The sequence below is a fragment of the Ordospora pajunii genome (genome assembly GCF_021821965.1).
Source record: "Ordospora pajunii strain FI-F-10 chromosome Unknown Cg_09B, whole genome shotgun sequence".
NCBI lineage: Eukaryota > Fungi > Microsporidia > Ordosporidae > Ordospora > Ordospora pajunii.
The window spans coordinates 46,281-63,077 of NW_026848130.1; the positions used below are offsets into that span (position 1 = coordinate 46,281).

Here is a 16,797-nt window from a genome sequence, read left to right on the forward strand (position 1 = left end):
CCGATTTCTAAAGATCAAAGTATTTATACAGAAAATACACAAAGTCGCCGCCATATCCATTTTCCCTTAGGAACTTTCTGACAGTTGCTGACCCTACAGTTTTGACCCAGTGGTTAATCACCCACACATGCATCCCCAGTGGCCGCTTCATGCTTTGATCAATCTTGCTTGTGTTGTGGAATAGCCACAGCATATTATTGAATATCGTCTTTTGATCCAGTCCCTTCAGATTTTCCTTTTCCGCATCTGTCAGTGTATATGAATTCACATCCCACAGCATATCATACTCCTCTACAGCCATCTCAACAAGGCCTCCGCATTCTCTTATCTTCATTGTCTCCCACTCATGAGATTTATTCACCAAGCCTCGTATCTCCTCAATCTGCTTCTCAGTAAGCTTCTCTATCCCTGTCCTTTCCTTCAATATACTGCAAAACCTTCTTTCCATGGCTGGGGTATTTGCTTGGCTCGTGTTATTCAGTTACTGCACTGAATCTCATAGCATCCATCCATCACAGGATATCATATCATATACTGGACTAGCCAGTACATTCAGAACCGCAGGATGTATAATCCACACTCAGCAATTTTTTGTATTTCTTTTCGGAAGGCCAAGAGGCCCCATTCCCGAGCACATCATTCCCTTGAAAAACTCAGTCTCCTCGATTGTTCTGACACATTCGTTTTCATCAAAACACACTCCCATCTGCCTCTGCTTGTCGGCATCTCCCAACTCATTCGCTAGCAAAATCTTGTTAACCACTTCAACAGGTGCATTGCTCTTGATTGCATTTACCTCGCAGTGTGTGTAGGACACCAAATACCCCATGTTTGCCAATGCATTCATCATCTTTGCACGCTTCATCGTGTTGATTTTCAGGTTGGAGCACAGCGAGGGCAACTCGTAGTATAGCATAGTAGGCGCCTCCTGCTTTATATATCTCAGTAGTCCCAACAGCCTTTTATTCTCACCATGGCTTACACTCTCAAGCATTTTCTGAACAATGTCTGCATCGTGTAACTGCCCTTTCCAAAACGGCCCACATAGCCTCATACTCTTCCCACAATTGCTGCATGTGCTTGAAATCTCATCCCCATCAATCACTGCTGTGCCTTGGCATCTACAGACAAAAACATACCGATTGTCATCAATCACTGCCCTGGGATTCCTCTTCAAAATCCTGACAAACACCCTGACATAGAAATCAACACTTACAGAAAGCAATGGCTCAACACTCGAACCAAATTTAGACGCCTGTCTCGATACCAACGAAACAATCGTCCTCAATGGAATCTCATTCATGCCAACTCCTCTAAGAATCCTTGTCGAGTACTTGATCTGGCATTTCTTCTCATTCGAGCATAGCACGCCCTTGTCTGTTGCTGTCAAGCACAACACTCCCTTGTGCTTGATCGACCTGATTGCATTGTCAATATATTCAGAGCAGCTTCCAAACGGATCTATGTCAATCACATCAAAAAAGCATGGCAATAATGCCATAAGTGAGTTACAGTCTGCCTTCACAATATTTGCTCTCGATGTCTTTCTTGCTCGGATATGCTGTATATCAGACATAAAAGATTCAACCTCGGTAAATCCGTTCAGCTCAAGATTCTGCCTAATTGCAGACACTGAGCACTCTGAAATATCATTCATGTAAACCACAGAATTGTGTATCTCGTTCAAATACCTTATTCCCCTCAGCCCGGTTGCTGACATTGCATCCAAGACTCTAAAGCTTTCCTTATCCCTGAAGCATTCTCTTATAAGCTCTACGGACATATCTCGATTGAGCTTTTGCGCAGGGTTGAAGAATGTATGCTCGTCTTTGAATATGATGGTTGAGCTTTCGGTGATTTTCATGCAATCATTGTTAGGCACTCCTTCGTGTGCACCTGTGCTTTCTGGCCTCTCAGTATGTATTGTCGGGCCGCATGCACCATCTATCATCGTTTAGGGTATTGTACACACGGCTCTATAATAAGCGGGTTAAGTTTATGCAAAACATCAATGAGTAGAACCTAACATTTAATTGTGTCTGCTTCTGTCCAGCACATCTTCTTGATGCTCCAAGAACCTGTTGATCTTTGAATACTGCCTCACCATTGTCTTGATAAGCTGATGCATCCTTTTGAATTCGCTTTCAATTTCCTCAATGCTGCTTTCGATTGTCAAATGTACATCACCCATACAAGGATGCGGTTTTCAAGCACTTTGAGGGCAAACCAAGTGGATGAGTGGAAAGAAAGCTATGTTTCATACGACATTCTAAAGCCTATGATAACCGGAAACAAGAACGGATTCAAGGTGGGAATAGAAAAGAACTTGGCAGCAATAAACGACTTCTTTTTTATGCTTGAAAAACAGGCTGTTGCCGAGAAGAACGATATATTTGCTGACGTGAGCATAAACCTCGCAGAGGGCATCTCGCAGAACGGCGATGCACACATAGTAAGCAAGAATGCAAAGCATACGTTTCTAAGCGACACACATAAGGCAAGAAATGTTAATTTGGGCGGCAAGCTGGCCATAAGTCAAAGTACCGATGAAAATCCAATGACGGACGAGGATGATTTGGAATGCAAGTATGCTCCACAGAAAGACACCGAGAAAAGATTCGGAGGCATATTCAAAATCCCAAAGCAGCTTGAAAGACGAAAGCGAGAAAAGAACATACAGGAGTTTCTCCATGCAGTCATCGGCATCAAGAGATTCAGAGAGCTCAACTATACAGGGCTAATGAAGCTTTCCAAGAAGTATGGCAAAACCTATCCTTCCGAGGGATTCCACAAATCATTTTCAAAAAAGATCGACGGATCATACTTCAGCAAGTCGAAGCGCATCGATGAAGTTTATTCGTCTATAAAGGAACTGTACAAGACTGTGTTTGCAAGGAACGATCCTGGAAAAGCACGGACTGTGTTCAGAAAGCTCAAGAGAAAAAACACAAGCAATCCAATTGCTTTGTATGCATCGGGAATGCTTGGAGGAATGTCGATTGGACTTATTCCGCTGCTTGACTTTGGAGAGAACAAATCAAGTAGGGAAATGTTTTTTGCAACAGTTCTTCTGCAGTATGGAGCATTTCTTTTTGGTTTGTGCCTTTCAATATTCAAAAGGTTTCACATCAACTACAAATTCATCTTCAATTTTGATGTGTGCTCGTCCCTAACATCTGATAGATATCTACTAATGGTATCGGCTTTTATATTCATTAACATTGCTTGTACCTGGGCAAACATTGTGTTTTTTCATGTAAGCCCATACTGGATTCCAATTGCCGGCTTTTTAGTGATGCTTGTTCCATTTCAGATCCTCTATCATCAGTCGAGGTTTTACTTGGCATCTGTAATCTTCCGAATACTGGTGCTGCCGATGTCTCATGTACGTTTCAGGCATTTCTACTTTGCAGATGTTGGACAGAGCTTCACAGTATGCTTCAAGAAGATATTCTTGCAGGGATATGATCTTGATTGGAGGCTGGATGGAGCAATCAGCTCTTTCTTTGCAATCGTAAGGCTTTCACAATGCCTTAAGCGTTACAAGGACACAGGGTTGAAGTTTCCACACATAGCAAATGCGCTAAAATACGCATTGACCATAGCCGTGGGAATCACTGCTGCACTGTACGAAAAGAGCAAGACACATGATGCTCTTGTTCACAAAGCAATGAGCATGGCGATTTCATCCATATGCTCGAGCGCCTGGGATATCTTCATGGACTGGGGCATGATCAGAGGCAAAATGATGTATCCTAGGCATGTATATGCTGCTGGTGTTGTTTTCAATCTGGCATGCCGGTTTTCGTGGCTTCTTTTGTACGCATTCAGTATTCCTGTGTTGTGGATGCAGTTCCTTGAAATAACCAGAAGATTTGTGTGGACACTCTTCAGGGTTGAGTTTGAGCACCTGAACAATTGCAGTGAGTTCAAAGCAAAGGGCTCAATATGGTTCACATCAAATGAGCTGTTCTACAGAAAGGACTACGAGGTTAACACAGAAAACACAGAAACTGAAAACGAATCAAGCACATACTAGTACACAACGAATATCATAAGAATAACTCAATTGATTTATTCTACAGATGCTTGGTATGCATCAATTCATTCAAGCATAAGCAAATGAAATATCAGATCTGATTGTGCACAGATTCATACATGCCATTTTGACTTTCGGAGGCCTGGAGCGTATTCCATACCTGATGATATCTCTTGATCGTGAGGTGCACAAAGACGCATAAACATGAAACAAAGTAAATAGCAGCATTACTCCGAACAGGATTGAATACACTGCAAATAAAAGCAGCACCACGGCAATCAATGCCTTAGATCCATCGCCGTTCCCTTGTAAATACACTTTGTATATCTTGTAGAGCAGCATCAGCTTTGTATAGATGACTGCAACAAGAGTATACAGGTAAACATGGAAGTGTTTCATATTATTCCTTCCAATGCAGTTTCCCAGCCATATGCAGTGGTGATCCATGTCAAGAATGCACCTATTGCATTCTCTGCAGTGTGACATCCCACTAATCCGAAATAAATTGCATTCCAGGCAATACTTCTCCTCAAACACAATTCCATCTATCTTTATTCTTCTTATCCATTCACCGCTTTTGCTCATGCTGATCTGTGTAGATGCACTGTCCCCAATAAAGATTGTGTCTGGCGAGTATCTGTGATGCACTTTTTTGTTCACTCGCCCTGGATCAAGAACACAGACTTGCATGAACGATAGTGAGTTTGCTATCACAAGACAAACAAGCAGCACAGAGCCCAATGCACATTCAGAAAACACCAACGAGTACACGAGCACACCCATATACATCTTCAGGTGCTGCAGCATCACCAGCTTTATCCTTAAAAACCCAATGCACAAGCTGCTCTTCCAGCCATGCATCCAGTGATGTGGGATACTGTCCATCCCAGCATTTATTGCATATTTCAGCACTCATGCATTGCAATTTGTGCATTTGGCATTCACGTACCAATTGGTATTCTTCATCAGCCCTCGAGCCATTGATGATGAAGCTTTTAGGTTTTATGCAAGAAAACGAGGTCGTGTATTCGTTCGGGAAGGTAACCGCCATGCTTGAAAACAACAAATACATACTTGCATCGCACGACACCAGTGTAGTTATGTCTACAAAAACACATCTTGAGGTCGGTGCATGGATCCGTGCTTATGGAACATTCGGATCAGGTATTCTACGAACAGTGTTTGTGGGAAGACTTACTGGTGTTGATATCAACTTGTTTGAGCGAGCTGTTGCATGCATACATTCTCGCATGTCTTGTGGTTCATAAGCACACCGTGGTCCAAAGTGTAGCGATCCAATGGCCAAGCCTTAGTGTTAAAACTCAAAAATACACTTCATCACTCATCACTCGTTATCCTCTGAAAATGCATTATCTCCGCTCTTTTCCAAAAGAGTGTTGATAATACTATGCTTTTGCCTGTCAATAAACCTTCCATTGATGAGCCTTGTCGCCGAAATAATGATGTCGTCCATGTATCCCATTAGCGATCGCTTTCCCTGCAACGCGAGGTCGCCTTTCATTGCATCCGAGCCTGTATACAGATTGCTTAGTGCATTTCCGTTCTCAGACCAGCATTCCTGCATCCTCTTCAGCACTTCTGCATCCTGAACCATCTTTTCTAGGTAGAACATGCATATTAGTGACTGGGCAACATTTGTCCTGTCGAGGCAGTCGAGGCAGTTCACACGGAATACCACGTTGTGCATGCATACATCCTGTAGCTTAAAGTACAGCAGAAACTTCATGTTGTCGTAGTCATTTGCATATGCATTCAGGTCAAACTCTGTGTATGGGATTCCTTCTGTGTCCAAAAGCCTGCTGAAGTTGGCTGTGAGGAGCTTCTCGTCTTTCTTTTCACCCAGAAGATTGATTACGTGTATGTGCCCATACTCCCTTGCCAGCTTTTCAAAATGTTTGATGAATGCCTTTTGTGCATCCTGTTCATCGGCACATATGCTTACTTTTGTTGGAAACCCATGCTCCCTTTGACTCCAGAAGATCGGCACAGATCCTCTGATAATTGTGAAGTCAAATACAGCCTGCTTACTGCACCTGAGCACGAAGTGTGTCTTTACAAACATCGAAACGTTTCCATCCGCATCGATTCCTCTGCACAAATACCTTGTGCCAACCTTGCTTGATGAAACCAATGAGAGAAGCGCCATGCTGTACAATCCTGCAGATGCTTTAAATATATTCTCAGCAAAGAATCCACAGAAGAGCGTGGAAATCTCAAAGTCTGTGTCTTTTCCGGAATATGGGCTGTGTGAAAGCTTGTATGCACATGCATCTTGTTCTGAGTACCTCAGCAGATTTGCTTTCATGTGCTTATTCCATTCAAACTCATCCTCCAGAAATGATGGTCCTGAGAAGTAGTAGAAATCATGAGATTGAATGAATCCTTTGATTTGGGACGTGACCTCATCTGTCTTTTCTGGATTGCTTGTGTTGATAAACCTGATCCTTTCGACTCGGTAGATCTCCAGGTTTCGATAAATCCCCTTGAATGTTCGTTCTGTGACGCAAACAAGGAATTCACTGCTCTGTTCTATTCTAAGGATGCCAAGGATTGTCTGGAACTCAATTTGCTTAAGGTCCTGCTTGTTTGATGCAATGCCGACATGTGAAAGTGTTGCAACACCTGCATTCGTTTCCCATGAAATTCTTTTTGAGGATTTAGAGTACACTAGGCTTGGCATATCTGGGCTTTTCCTCAAGTGTGTTTTGCATGTTTGTTTTATGATGAATATGTATGCTAGGTATTTTGGTATAATGAGCTATAGAGATAGCGAGGGATATTGTTGATGAAACACTAGAAGTGCCGATGAAACAAGAGCAGTCATGCAGGCTTGAATTGCGAAATGCTGGGCAATGCTGAAACAATGTATCATCGTGCCAAATAAATGCAGTCTCGGTTACCAGTAGATGAACATCCACAAAGCGGGCGCCTATGTGATTCTCCAGATGTTTGATGTTAGCATATACATGCCGCTTTATGTTGTGCCACGGAATGAGCGCCTTGATGAGAAGCTAGTTTTGAAAAACATCAAGGTGGAGGCAAATAATGCGCAGCAGCTGTTTGGAGCACTGGCAAAGCACGAGGAGGGGGCCAACTATAGAATAGATCATGCAGATGTGTATAGAATAAGCAACGATGTTTACAAAAGCATGGATGAGTCTGAGCCACAGGAAGTAGTCCTTGGGGCAATGGCATTTGACTTTTCCATGCTAAAGGCGCTTATTAGCCGAGGAAGCAAGCAGAATGCATTGACTCCTCCAGAAATAAAGATCAAGAGCATAGACATGGGCATTCCGCTTGGAGTGCAAATCTTTTTGCATGTGCCTATCGTGCTTGTAGTGATGGTTGTGTTCTACCTGTTTATGTCGTTTGGAGGCGAAGGTGTGAGAGGGCTGTCGTGCAAGGAGATAGAGAAGATACCGCTGTGCCTATACTCATCCCATGAATTCATCAACAAGGGATGCACTATATGCCTGGAAGACTTTGAAGGATGCAGTCGTGTGCGCCATCTGGAATGTGGGCATGTGTTCCATGCAGAATGTGTTGATAGGTGGCTGCGAAGGAACTTTGTGTGTCCTACATGCCGGAAAAGAATTGCTGTAGATGGCAGGAAAAGCTATAGTAGGAGGGATGTTCATGTGCTGTAGGCACAGTTTGTGAGAGCAAGCTTGCAGAGCTGCATTTGGAGATGTATTGCAGCATGCATGACGTTTGTACGGAGAGCCATTGCTGATAGCTGATATAAATAATACCTTGGTTTATGTGTCTTTGTGTGTTGAGCTGCTATATGCATTTGAGCAATTTTGGTGCTTATTGCCTGCTGTACAAAACAGAAGTGGTGTAGCGACCCTTTAACGATGATACCTAAGCATGGATTCTGTAGTAATTGCAGTACAACGGCAACACCCTTGTGGAGAAGAGCAGGTGATGGCAGCTATCTGTGCAATGCATGCGGACTTTACTACAAGATACATGGAAAGAAAAGGCCAATCAGCTTTAAGGCAGAATCAGTGAAATCAAGAACAAGATCCAAGAAGAACAATGTCTGCTCTGGCGATACATACTTCAGCCATGAGAGCGTAGGCGTGGACAATGAGAATGCTGCTGTAAAGGAGCAGAATTGCACTAAGGATCAAAGCACACATGAAAGCAATAGTACTCAGGGCATCAGATATAATATTACTGAGTGCCATAGTTATAGCCAAGCAAAGGCAAGCGACTTCAGGAGCATCAGCACAAAGAGATGCAAACTAACTGATATAGGCCGTGCTAAAAAGCATGGAATGGCAGAAGAATGCCCATCTATGGATAATCGATCTGGAAGACTTGTGAATGATAAGGAGGAAGAATACATGAAATGCTTGCCAAGAAGGCGTTTTGATAGAAGAATGTGCACGATACCATTGTTTATTGCTGGCTCAGGCAATGACAAGCCGTATCCAGAGACAACACTTATCAAGAACCCATGGGTGGAAGGAAATGGAGAAACGGATTTGGAGGCAATTGCCGTAAATGCACTGGTTGAGATGTCTCGCGAGGAGATATGCGATTAAATAAGTATTGTATTTGTGTAGTAACTAGTTTGAACGAGTGCTATATTAGATTATCTTATCGATGATGCTTATATGCCTGGGGTTAGGATCGAATGGCTTGTGATTGAATGGATATACCTGCATGATGTTTCTATTATTGAACTCGTTGAAGCCACCGATTGAGCTGCCATCTAAGAATATGTTGGGGAATGTGCTTTTGTATTGCTTTGAGAATTCTTCTGCGTTTTTGTTGTCATCAGCAATAATTATCTTGCATAGGATATTGTTCTCGAGTGCCATGTCCCGTGCACTCTTACTGAACCAGCAGTTTTTTCTGACGAACATAACGCATTTGTTGTTCTTGACCATATCGCTGTAAAACATGTTACTGCTTGTTTCCTCCAGCATGAAGGCACTTGCTGCAAGAACAATCAGGTGCAATATGTACATTTTTATTTACATTGCTGGTACTTATATTTCTGCCTGTTTCAGATCTCAAATAGAGCTACTAAACGATGCATCAGCCATACTAATGCACCACAGAGCCTCTTTTTGCACATAAGCAGCTGGCCATGCAGGCATATTGAATTTACGGTTTACTTGCACTTGGCGCTTTGCATACTAGCTGTTGAGGTATCTCGGCAGTCCTTGATGCCTGTGGAGCGAGAAATGCGCATCGCCATCTTCAATATCATACATGACCACACAATATGCATCAGAACCAATGCTTGAACCATCACAGCCATAACTCGCAGGGTAAACCTGAATTCGTGGTTCCACACATATATTCCTATTGGTGCAGCCACCAAGCATGCATAAACGCCAAGCCTCGAAGCGATGAATATCACTGTGAAGCATATAAACACAATGGTGGCGAGAGTGCTGCTTTGCGTGTAGCTCAACAGCTTTCCAACCTCCAGAAACGGATCAGATATGTCATGCACTGCCATTATTGCTATTCCGCACCTGACCATGTCCGTGCAGTAAGACATTCCAAGAAGCAGCAGGGTCACCAAGTGATGTGCAACCATCTGCAAGAAGTCTTTGTACATGTGCTCGTTGAACAGATAGAACAGCTCGACAAAGTAATATGCAAACTCAATGTGGTAATACAGCATTACTCTGAATGGAAGATTACCGGCGCCTACTGGGTCCATCATGCCTTTGGCACTTGGAACCCACGACTCGTTCTGGATGACAGCATATCCATAGAATGTGGTGAATGTGTAGAACACAGCCTTCCAGAACGAGACCCTGAACTTTCTTTTTTCTCCACAGCTGAGCCTGCTATGCTGATCAAACATATCGAGAAAAATATCTGCCGCAGGCATAACAACAAGGTTCTTGATGCATACAATGAGTATGCAAAGTGCCATAGACACAAATGCGTCTTTAGGAAACTCAAGATGCGACTCAAACGCCCTGTCGCTGCTCATCGTCATGCCAGGCACTTTTTGTATAAACCCAAGCATGTCTATAGATCTGGCGTGCTCGCATTTCCGCACAGTCTTATACCAATAAAAGCGAATCGGATTGCTTCGCTCATCAAAGAGGATTGGGCTTCAATCCTAAATATCACAATTCTATTGCTCCACTGGCCTTCAGAAACAAATTAATGCATAAAAGAGCATGTGCATTGCATTATATACAAAGTTTATTCACAAATCAGCCTCCATCAATCCAAAAATCTTTCGAACTTTGATATTCTCATTGTGGCAACTTTAGGCATTGTACCAGGACATACACCATGGTCTGCACCTCTAAGAAAGACATTTGAGTCCAGATAGCCTGTGTTCGCAATCGATGGCGGCTGTTCGCATATTTCATGCAAAACACTGCTGTTGGAGATCGGCTCTCCACTGCTATCGCTATCCGGGAGTCTTGCAATCAAATCAAGATTTCGTCTTGCTTCCGCAGACTCACGGTTGGCTTCCAATGCACATGCAAACGCCCTCCTTGCCTCAGAAACCATTCCTTGCTGCATGTATGCGCACCCCAATGAGTTTTGTACCATTCCGTTCATCATGCCTACATTAATTACTTTGACATAGTATCTAATTGCATGATCATGCGATCCTTTCGCAAACTCAATCCTTCCCATCAGGTACACAATGTACGGATCGCTTTCTTTGTGCTCATATTCATTGTGTATCCTCCTTACTCCTTCGAAATCGCCTTTCTTGAAGCTTATCCATGCAAGAAGTCTGGATATTGCAGTGGAATACACTTTTGCCCCCCGTATAATCCCAAGCACCTCTATTGCAAGGTCCTCTTTCGACTGCATTTCATACAGATGTGCAATCTGTATCTGTGCGCCTATGTCGTATGTGCACTCAAACGGATTGTACACTATCACTCGGAATGCATCTACAGAGTCAGATAGCCTATTCATCTTCTTCAGGCACACGCCTGTTCTGAACATGATCTCGTAATCCTTGTATTTCTCCACGCCAAGCCTGCTCAGCATCACAAGCCACGGCCTTGCATTTGCATAGTTTCCAGCTGCTTCGTAGAAAAGAGAGATTCCATAAATGAGGAACTTGTCTTTATGCACTGCATGATGGTATGCCTTCAGAAAGCTTCTGTGGCTATCTTCAAGGCATCCTTTGCACAGATATGCATGCCCCTTGAGTACCAGCGCCTCGCATGTTCCACCAAGATGCATCAATCTGTTTGAGATTGCCTCGGCCTCCTTAAGGTTTCTAGCCTCCACATGGCACTTCCCAAGGCTGTACAGTGCCTGGATGTTGCAAGGGTTGGCCTTGAGTGCCTCTCTGCTGCACTTTCTTACATCAATCAGGCTCATGCATTGCTTGTACTGATGATGTAAGCGCGATGCACTGGACCATCTGCAGAGCCGAACCTCTTGGTCTATGTGGCATGTCTTCAGCATGACCGGGGGACATCGTGGATGTTTTTATGAACAGGCAACCTGATATTAGCAATATTTGATATTTTCACTATGAATAAAGCTAGAATGAATATTAGTGAATAAAACATTGAGATGTCTGAATTTATTGAGCTGCATGTCATGAAGCATAAAACATGCATGAGAGGCTGGAAGTACTCGTAATGGCAAAGTTGGCATTGGCCTGCAAATGATGAGGCGCGGTATTCAAGATCATTTGAAATGGAGCCCAGTAGTTGATGTTCTGTATCTGTGGAACATTAATCCATGTTGCTTCAGAAAGCCGAAAGATTGTATGCTTGAGATGCAAGCGAGAAAACAGCGTTGAAATGCTAAAGCCCGTCTGTAGAACTGTTAATGTCAAGAAAGAAACGCATTTTGAGCAAATTGAAGTTAAAGGTGCAAAGATCAAGCATCAGTGCCCAAAGTGTGGGAATGAAGAGATGATGTACAATACTGCACAGCTGAGGTCTGCAGATGAGGGGCAAACCGTGTTCTACAGCTGTGAATGTGGATATAAGTTCACGGTACAGTCATGAAAGATTTGCAGAATTGTGCTTCCAAGAAATATTTGTTAAGATTGTGCACGTGCACTGCCGTGTTTATGTGCTGGTTTGATCGCCCTTACATGCAGAAAGCAAAGATATCAATTGGAAGCTGGATGGCAATATGCATGCTTGGATGCATGCTTTTTGTTAGGATGCATGGCGGAGTGCCACTGTTGATGCATGTGATAATGCAATGCATGCTGGTGTTGGTGTTTATTCTGAGCATGTCGATCTATGGTGCATTCCAAATCAGGTGCTGCAGTGCTGAGAACGAGGAGTACATGAAAAGGATAGCACGCTACGATATGCTGTACAAGGAGCTTGTGAGTAAGTAAATGCAATGAGTACATGTGTTGAGTACATTTTAATCTACATTTTTGATTTCTCGGGCTCTGCCACTTGATCTTTCTCAGTCTCAGCCATGTCGATATCCACATCCTTATTCTGTTTGACGGCGGATTCGTACGAGCCTGATAGATACACTATTGACTTAATCCACATTGCCACAAACACTGAGACGATTCCTGCAGTGATTGGGGCTGCTTGCCTGAGATCCTCTGTCGAAAGAATCTCAAACATCATCAAGCCGTATATCGAGCCCACTGACTTCCCGACCTTTCCAAAAATCCCATCATAGACGCTCTTAAATCTTGCTCTGTATGTGGGGTTGATTCTCATGCCAAGTTTTTCTTTGCATATATCGAATGCCGAGTATTTTGCAATTTTCAGCAGAGACAGAAATATGATACCTGAGTAGTTCTCAAGCTTATACCTCAGCTCTCCATCAGGGAAAAGCCCGCTCAGGAATTTAAGCGAGGATCCTTCAACAACCGTGTTATAGATCGTAGACCCAAAGAAGAAAATCACAGCCGTCAGCGTGATGATTGGCGTTATCATCCCTACCAGCAGAAAGCCGCTTGTCTCCACAAGGCTTGAGAAAGGCGACAGATTCAAGGCGATCACAATGATTGAAGTCATGTACTGGTCAATCTGATTGAACTTTCCAGAGTACTGCCCCTTTTCCTCATTGAAGTATTCAGCAGCAACCTTTGTGCCGGCCTTGAATGTGGACTCAATCATGTTGTAGGAGATGTTGAAGAATAGCACTATCAGAGACATTGCAAGAAGAAGCCTGGACTGGGACATGGTTTCAAGCCCCTCTGAAAACGAGACATTTGCCTTTGCCTTCTTCCTTCTTGATCCTGAGGAAACAACAAACAACGGTCTTGCCATCACTACTTTCTCAAGATAGCTCTTCAAGAAGATCACCAGCACTATTAGAATGCCTTGTGTAATGAAAATACCTGAGAGGAAAAACTGGTTCTGCTCAAACGTGAAACTTCTCCTGAGGTTAAAGAACCCGCCTGTTGCAATCGCAGACAGGAGCAGCGACAGATTCATGATGATGATCAGTGAGGGAATAAACCTGGAGAACTGCTTGATTGTGCACGACTCGTTGAGAAAGCTCATGAACAGATACGACAGAATCAGGCTGCCCCACATCTCTGCCGTAATGAACACAAGTGTAGCAAGCGGCTCGTTGATTGTCAAGAACATCGACTTGAAGATGTTGAGTCCTTTCGAAGACATTTTTCCATCAACAAAGATGTCTCTGAAAAGGAATCTTGAGGGCGAGACATGCTCCTCGATCAGAAGGACAGCGCCGTAGAAGAAGAAGAGCGATGCAAACCCGCCGCAGAATATGGAGAATATTCTAGAGATTGTCTTTGAGCCAAGCTCGTATTGGATGAGGAACACCAGGGTCATCGACACCGGAAGCACATAGAATATCTTGATGAACAGGATTGTTGTTGGCTCCTGCCTTACCATTACAAACATGTCTTTTAAAATCCTCATGAACGAGTATATGAATCCCACGATTCCAAGCATCACGCCGAGCAGGATGAATTTTGGATATTCTATTCTTGCAACTCTGAAGTATTTGAAGAGTCCCTGTCTGCTGTTTGCATCCTGCTCAACCTCATCTTCTGTAGGGATATTATCTGTGTATGGCTGAGGATGTATGTTGTCTTCCACATCCTCCATTTGTTTGTTTATTGATTCAGCATATTATATATTTGAGCGCTGTAATGAAGACATGATTTGTGTTTGTTATGCAATTGCAGTGCGCAGTGCATTGAATGTATTTTCACGGAGTAGTGTCTGCATGTGCATTATGTGATGAAGTGTCGAATGCACAGGATGATGTGGCATGCAGGCATCGCGATGAAAGCTATCAGGAGTATGACCCTGAATGGAGCTGAGAAAGGATGAACACCGTGATTTTGTGCATAGGATGATGAGTGCAAAGAACCTGATGTACTACTTGTCAGCACCGTATAGACTGAATACTGTGTATTGGGCAGTAAACTCGATGCTGATTCTGGAAGATCAAAGAGCAGCAGAGGCACAAGGCGAAGCTGTTGCGTATGTGCTGAGGAGTAAAAACACAGATGGAGGGTTTGGAGGCAGTGAGGGATATCCATCGAACATAACAAGTACATTTAATGCATTACAGATACTATATATGTGCAAGTATCGGTATGAAGGAGAAGACACAGTAAAGTACATATGTGGGCTGCAACAGGGCTCTGGATGCTTTCACAATGATGAGTATGGAGAAGAGGACACAAGAATCAATTGCTGTGCGGTTCTGAGTCTGCACCTGCTTTGTCTACTTGGAGAAGGATGCTTTGGAACCGAGATGCTAGCAGCGCCGATGGATGGCAGTTACCTGACGAGCATAGGCATTGATGTGCCGAGGATTATTGAGTATACGTTGAGGTGCTTCAACAAAGATGGTGGATTTGGAGCCATACCTGGTGCAGAATCTCATGCAGCACAGGTATTCTGCTGCTTGAGTGTGCTGCGATCTCTTGGGGCGCTTGAATGCATAGACCGTACACGAGTGAGGAGGTTTATTACAATGAGACAGACAGCATCTGGAGGGCTTGCAGGGCGTATAAACAAGAAGGAGGACGTGTGCTATTCGTTCTGGGCATACTCATCGGCCGTGATGATTGGCGAGCAGCAATGTATTGATGAGGAGTGTCTTATCAGGTTTATTCTGTCGTGCCAGGGAAAGGCTGGAGGGTTTTCTGATCGTCCTGGAAATGAGACTGATTTGTATCACCTTATGTTTGCTCTGGCAGGGTTGTCTTTGCTAGGATATAGCGGACTCAGGAAGATTGATGCAGGATTTGGATTGTAGAATGAACGTCTCGCTAAGTATTTGATTGAAATGATTGATTGAGGAGCATAACGGTTAGCTTGTGGGATGAGAAGGAATGCAGTGGATATGGCAGAAGTGGAAGTAGCATGATGTGTGTAATCAGGCAAGAAGAAGCAATCCCTGAAATAAACTAATGAATGTCTGTGTGCTTGAGAATGACGGAGGACAGTGGAATGAGATGTGTGTTGGGATGGCTTTGAGGATTCACAAAGGAAGTATTTTTGTTGAAGACATAAACAGCAGTGAAGGAATGTGGGTAGACCTGTGTGGAAAGGCATACACGAAGTTTGAGGAGAATGTGGTCCATGTGTTTAATGAGGATGCTGAACATGCACTGTGCTTTGAAACGGAAAAGATTAGAAACGAGTTCTACGAATTTTTGAGTGGAATGGATGTGAGTGCTGAAGATGAGCAATCTGGCAGGAGTGGCAGCAAAGAAAATATAGATTGCAAAAATGCACAGAGCGAGAACTGGTTTGCCAAGCTGAAGAAGGCAAGCATGTACATGGAAAATGACATTTTTGAGCAAGCAATACGCAGCAAGCAAGGAATTGCTCAGCTTGTGGAGTGCCGGAGCCTGTATCTATTCAGAATGCTAGTTGAGCATGGAAATACTGTTTTTGAAGTGCTTGGAGTACCACTTTGTGACAGTATGTCGCCTTACCTGTTCTACAAAATAGTTATAGCGGGTAATTTTTGTGTTGAGCTGGCAAGAGTGTATGAAAGCTTTGTGCGCATACTTGACAGGAAAGAAATGGCGTCTAGGAATCCAAAAGTTGCAGAGTTGCCTCTTTCTGATGTTGTAGAGTTGCTGAAGATGTGCTGTAGCAGAAGATGTAAGTTTGGAAGTTTGGAAGCATATCTAAGCAGAATGTATATAGAGAAAGAGGACACGTCGGAAATGTTTTATTACATCTGCTACCTATTCAGGAATCAAGCAGCCGAAAAGATTGATTTCGTGTATGTTTTCCAGAGGATTGATATGCTGGTAGCACTGAATCCACATGGAGATCAATTACTGTATCTTTTTGAAGGTCTTTATATTATGCTTGAGCTATGCTCTGCAGAGAGATTGGACATGTTTTTCATAGAAAGCTCAGTGATGTTTAAAAACACAGACCTTGTGTGTAATGAGGAGATACAGAAGTTCATGCTGTATCTGTTTTCAAGATATGGTTTTAGGGCCAGAGAGCTGTTTATAAGCACTGGGATTCTTAAGAAAGCGTTTTCGTTCAATTTCCTAGACATACAAAATAGAATATTTATTTCCAAGATGCTGAATCAAGTGGCATCAAGCAACAAAACAATACACACATACTTCATCAAAAATGATTTACTAAGGAATGCATCACTAGCAACTACAAATATTCCAACTGATGCTGCATGCTCAATATTCAGGAATACACTTTCTAAAGCAAGTGGAGAGCTGAAGAAATATATTGATGCATTCATCATGCATAAGACCTCCCATAAAATCTGAGCATTTGTGCATGTAGATGCTTTTTGTGTAATACAGG

The 16,797-nt window shown here is 43.2% G+C and overlaps 16 protein-coding genes across 16 annotated transcripts; 8 read left to right on the forward strand and 8 right to left on the reverse strand.

Annotated features, from left to right (window-relative positions):
• Window positions 1-7: 7 nt before the first annotated feature.
• HK407_09g15010 (uncharacterized protein) lies at window positions 8-448 on the reverse strand (the record flags this gene model as incomplete). The annotated part of the gene is made up of 1 exon (XM_060421458.1): window positions 8-448. One exon carries the CDS (start codon window positions 446-448, stop codon window positions 8-10), a length of 441 nt encoding a protein of 146 aa, XP_060276363.1.
• A 132-nt stretch (window positions 449-580) lies between these two features.
• On the reverse strand, window positions 581-1,951 carry HK407_09g15020 (N2,N2-dimethyl guanosine tRNA methyltransferase; the record flags this gene model as incomplete). The annotated part of the gene is made up of 1 exon (XM_060421459.1): window positions 581-1,951. One exon carries the CDS (start codon window positions 1,949-1,951, stop codon window positions 581-583), a length of 1,371 nt encoding a protein of 456 aa, XP_060276364.1.
• A 246-nt stretch (window positions 1,952-2,197) lies between these two features.
• On the forward strand, window positions 2,198-4,039 carry HK407_09g15030 (EXS domain-containing protein; the record flags this gene model as incomplete). The annotated part of the gene is made up of 1 exon (XM_060421460.1): window positions 2,198-4,039. The coding sequence occupies one exon, from the start codon at window positions 2,198-2,200 to the stop codon at window positions 4,037-4,039; it is 1,842 nt and encodes a 613-aa protein (XP_060276365.1).
• A 69-nt stretch (window positions 4,040-4,108) lies between these two features.
• Window positions 4,109-4,900, reverse strand: HK407_09g15040 (DHHC palmitoyltransferase; the record flags this gene model as incomplete). Its single annotated transcript, XM_060421461.1, has 1 exon — window positions 4,109-4,900. One exon carries the CDS (start codon window positions 4,898-4,900, stop codon window positions 4,109-4,111), a length of 792 nt encoding a protein of 263 aa, XP_060276366.1.
• Window positions 4,901-5,022: 122 nt separating this feature from the next.
• HK407_09g15050 (uncharacterized protein) lies at window positions 5,023-5,307 on the forward strand (the record flags this gene model as incomplete). Its single annotated transcript, XM_060421462.1, has 1 exon — window positions 5,023-5,307. One exon carries the CDS (start codon window positions 5,023-5,025, stop codon window positions 5,305-5,307), a length of 285 nt encoding a protein of 94 aa, XP_060276367.1.
• A 77-nt stretch (window positions 5,308-5,384) lies between these two features.
• HK407_09g15060 (SacI protein) lies at window positions 5,385-6,740 on the reverse strand (the record flags this gene model as incomplete). Its single annotated transcript, XM_060421463.1, has 1 exon — window positions 5,385-6,740. The coding sequence occupies one exon, from the start codon at window positions 6,738-6,740 to the stop codon at window positions 5,385-5,387; it is 1,356 nt and encodes a 451-aa protein (XP_060276368.1).
• Window positions 6,741-6,966: 226 nt separating this feature from the next.
• On the forward strand, window positions 6,967-7,707 carry HK407_09g15070 (putative RING-type domain-containing protein; the record flags this gene model as incomplete). Its single annotated transcript, XM_060421464.1, has 1 exon — window positions 6,967-7,707. One exon carries the CDS (start codon window positions 6,967-6,969, stop codon window positions 7,705-7,707), a length of 741 nt encoding a protein of 246 aa, XP_060276369.1.
• Window positions 7,708-7,917: 210 nt separating this feature from the next.
• HK407_09g15080 (putative GATA zinc finger-containing protein) lies at window positions 7,918-8,613 on the forward strand (the record flags this gene model as incomplete). Its single annotated transcript, XM_060421465.1, has 1 exon — window positions 7,918-8,613. One exon carries the CDS (start codon window positions 7,918-7,920, stop codon window positions 8,611-8,613), a length of 696 nt encoding a protein of 231 aa, XP_060276370.1.
• A 45-nt stretch (window positions 8,614-8,658) lies between these two features.
• Window positions 8,659-9,042, reverse strand: HK407_09g15090 (uncharacterized protein; the record flags this gene model as incomplete). Its single annotated transcript, XM_060421466.1, has 1 exon — window positions 8,659-9,042. One exon carries the CDS (start codon window positions 9,040-9,042, stop codon window positions 8,659-8,661), a length of 384 nt encoding a protein of 127 aa, XP_060276371.1.
• Window positions 9,043-9,188: 146 nt separating this feature from the next.
• Window positions 9,189-10,064, reverse strand: HK407_09g15100 (TLC ATP/ADP transporter; the record flags this gene model as incomplete). Its single annotated transcript, XM_060421467.1, has 1 exon — window positions 9,189-10,064. The coding sequence occupies one exon, from the start codon at window positions 10,062-10,064 to the stop codon at window positions 9,189-9,191; it is 876 nt and encodes a 291-aa protein (XP_060276372.1).
• A 203-nt stretch (window positions 10,065-10,267) lies between these two features.
• On the reverse strand, window positions 10,268-11,485 carry HK407_09g15110 (uncharacterized protein; the record flags this gene model as incomplete). Its single annotated transcript, XM_060421468.1, has 1 exon — window positions 10,268-11,485. One exon carries the CDS (start codon window positions 11,483-11,485, stop codon window positions 10,268-10,270), a length of 1,218 nt encoding a protein of 405 aa, XP_060276373.1.
• A 254-nt stretch (window positions 11,486-11,739) lies between these two features.
• On the forward strand, window positions 11,740-12,039 carry HK407_09g15120 (putative transcription factor S-II (TFIIS); the record flags this gene model as incomplete). The annotated part of the gene is made up of 1 exon (XM_060421469.1): window positions 11,740-12,039. One exon carries the CDS (start codon window positions 11,740-11,742, stop codon window positions 12,037-12,039), a length of 300 nt encoding a protein of 99 aa, XP_060276374.1.
• An 89-nt stretch (window positions 12,040-12,128) lies between these two features.
• On the forward strand, window positions 12,129-12,383 carry HK407_09g15130 (uncharacterized protein; the record flags this gene model as incomplete). The annotated part of the gene is made up of 1 exon (XM_060421470.1): window positions 12,129-12,383. The coding sequence occupies one exon, from the start codon at window positions 12,129-12,131 to the stop codon at window positions 12,381-12,383; it is 255 nt and encodes an 84-aa protein (XP_060276375.1).
• A 34-nt stretch (window positions 12,384-12,417) lies between these two features.
• HK407_09g15140 (TLC ATP/ADP transporter) lies at window positions 12,418-14,094 on the reverse strand (the record flags this gene model as incomplete). The annotated part of the gene is made up of 1 exon (XM_060421471.1): window positions 12,418-14,094. One exon carries the CDS (start codon window positions 14,092-14,094, stop codon window positions 12,418-12,420), a length of 1,677 nt encoding a protein of 558 aa, XP_060276376.1.
• A 208-nt stretch (window positions 14,095-14,302) lies between these two features.
• Window positions 14,303-15,259, forward strand: HK407_09g15150 (putative prenyltransferase and squaleneoxidase family protein; the record flags this gene model as incomplete). Its single annotated transcript, XM_060421472.1, has 1 exon — window positions 14,303-15,259. One exon carries the CDS (start codon window positions 14,303-14,305, stop codon window positions 15,257-15,259), a length of 957 nt encoding a protein of 318 aa, XP_060276377.1.
• A 154-nt stretch (window positions 15,260-15,413) lies between these two features.
• On the forward strand, window positions 15,414-16,760 carry HK407_09g15160 (uncharacterized protein; the record flags this gene model as incomplete). The annotated part of the gene is made up of 1 exon (XM_060421473.1): window positions 15,414-16,760. One exon carries the CDS (start codon window positions 15,414-15,416, stop codon window positions 16,758-16,760), a length of 1,347 nt encoding a protein of 448 aa, XP_060276378.1.
• Window positions 16,761-16,797: the final 37 nt, after the last annotated feature.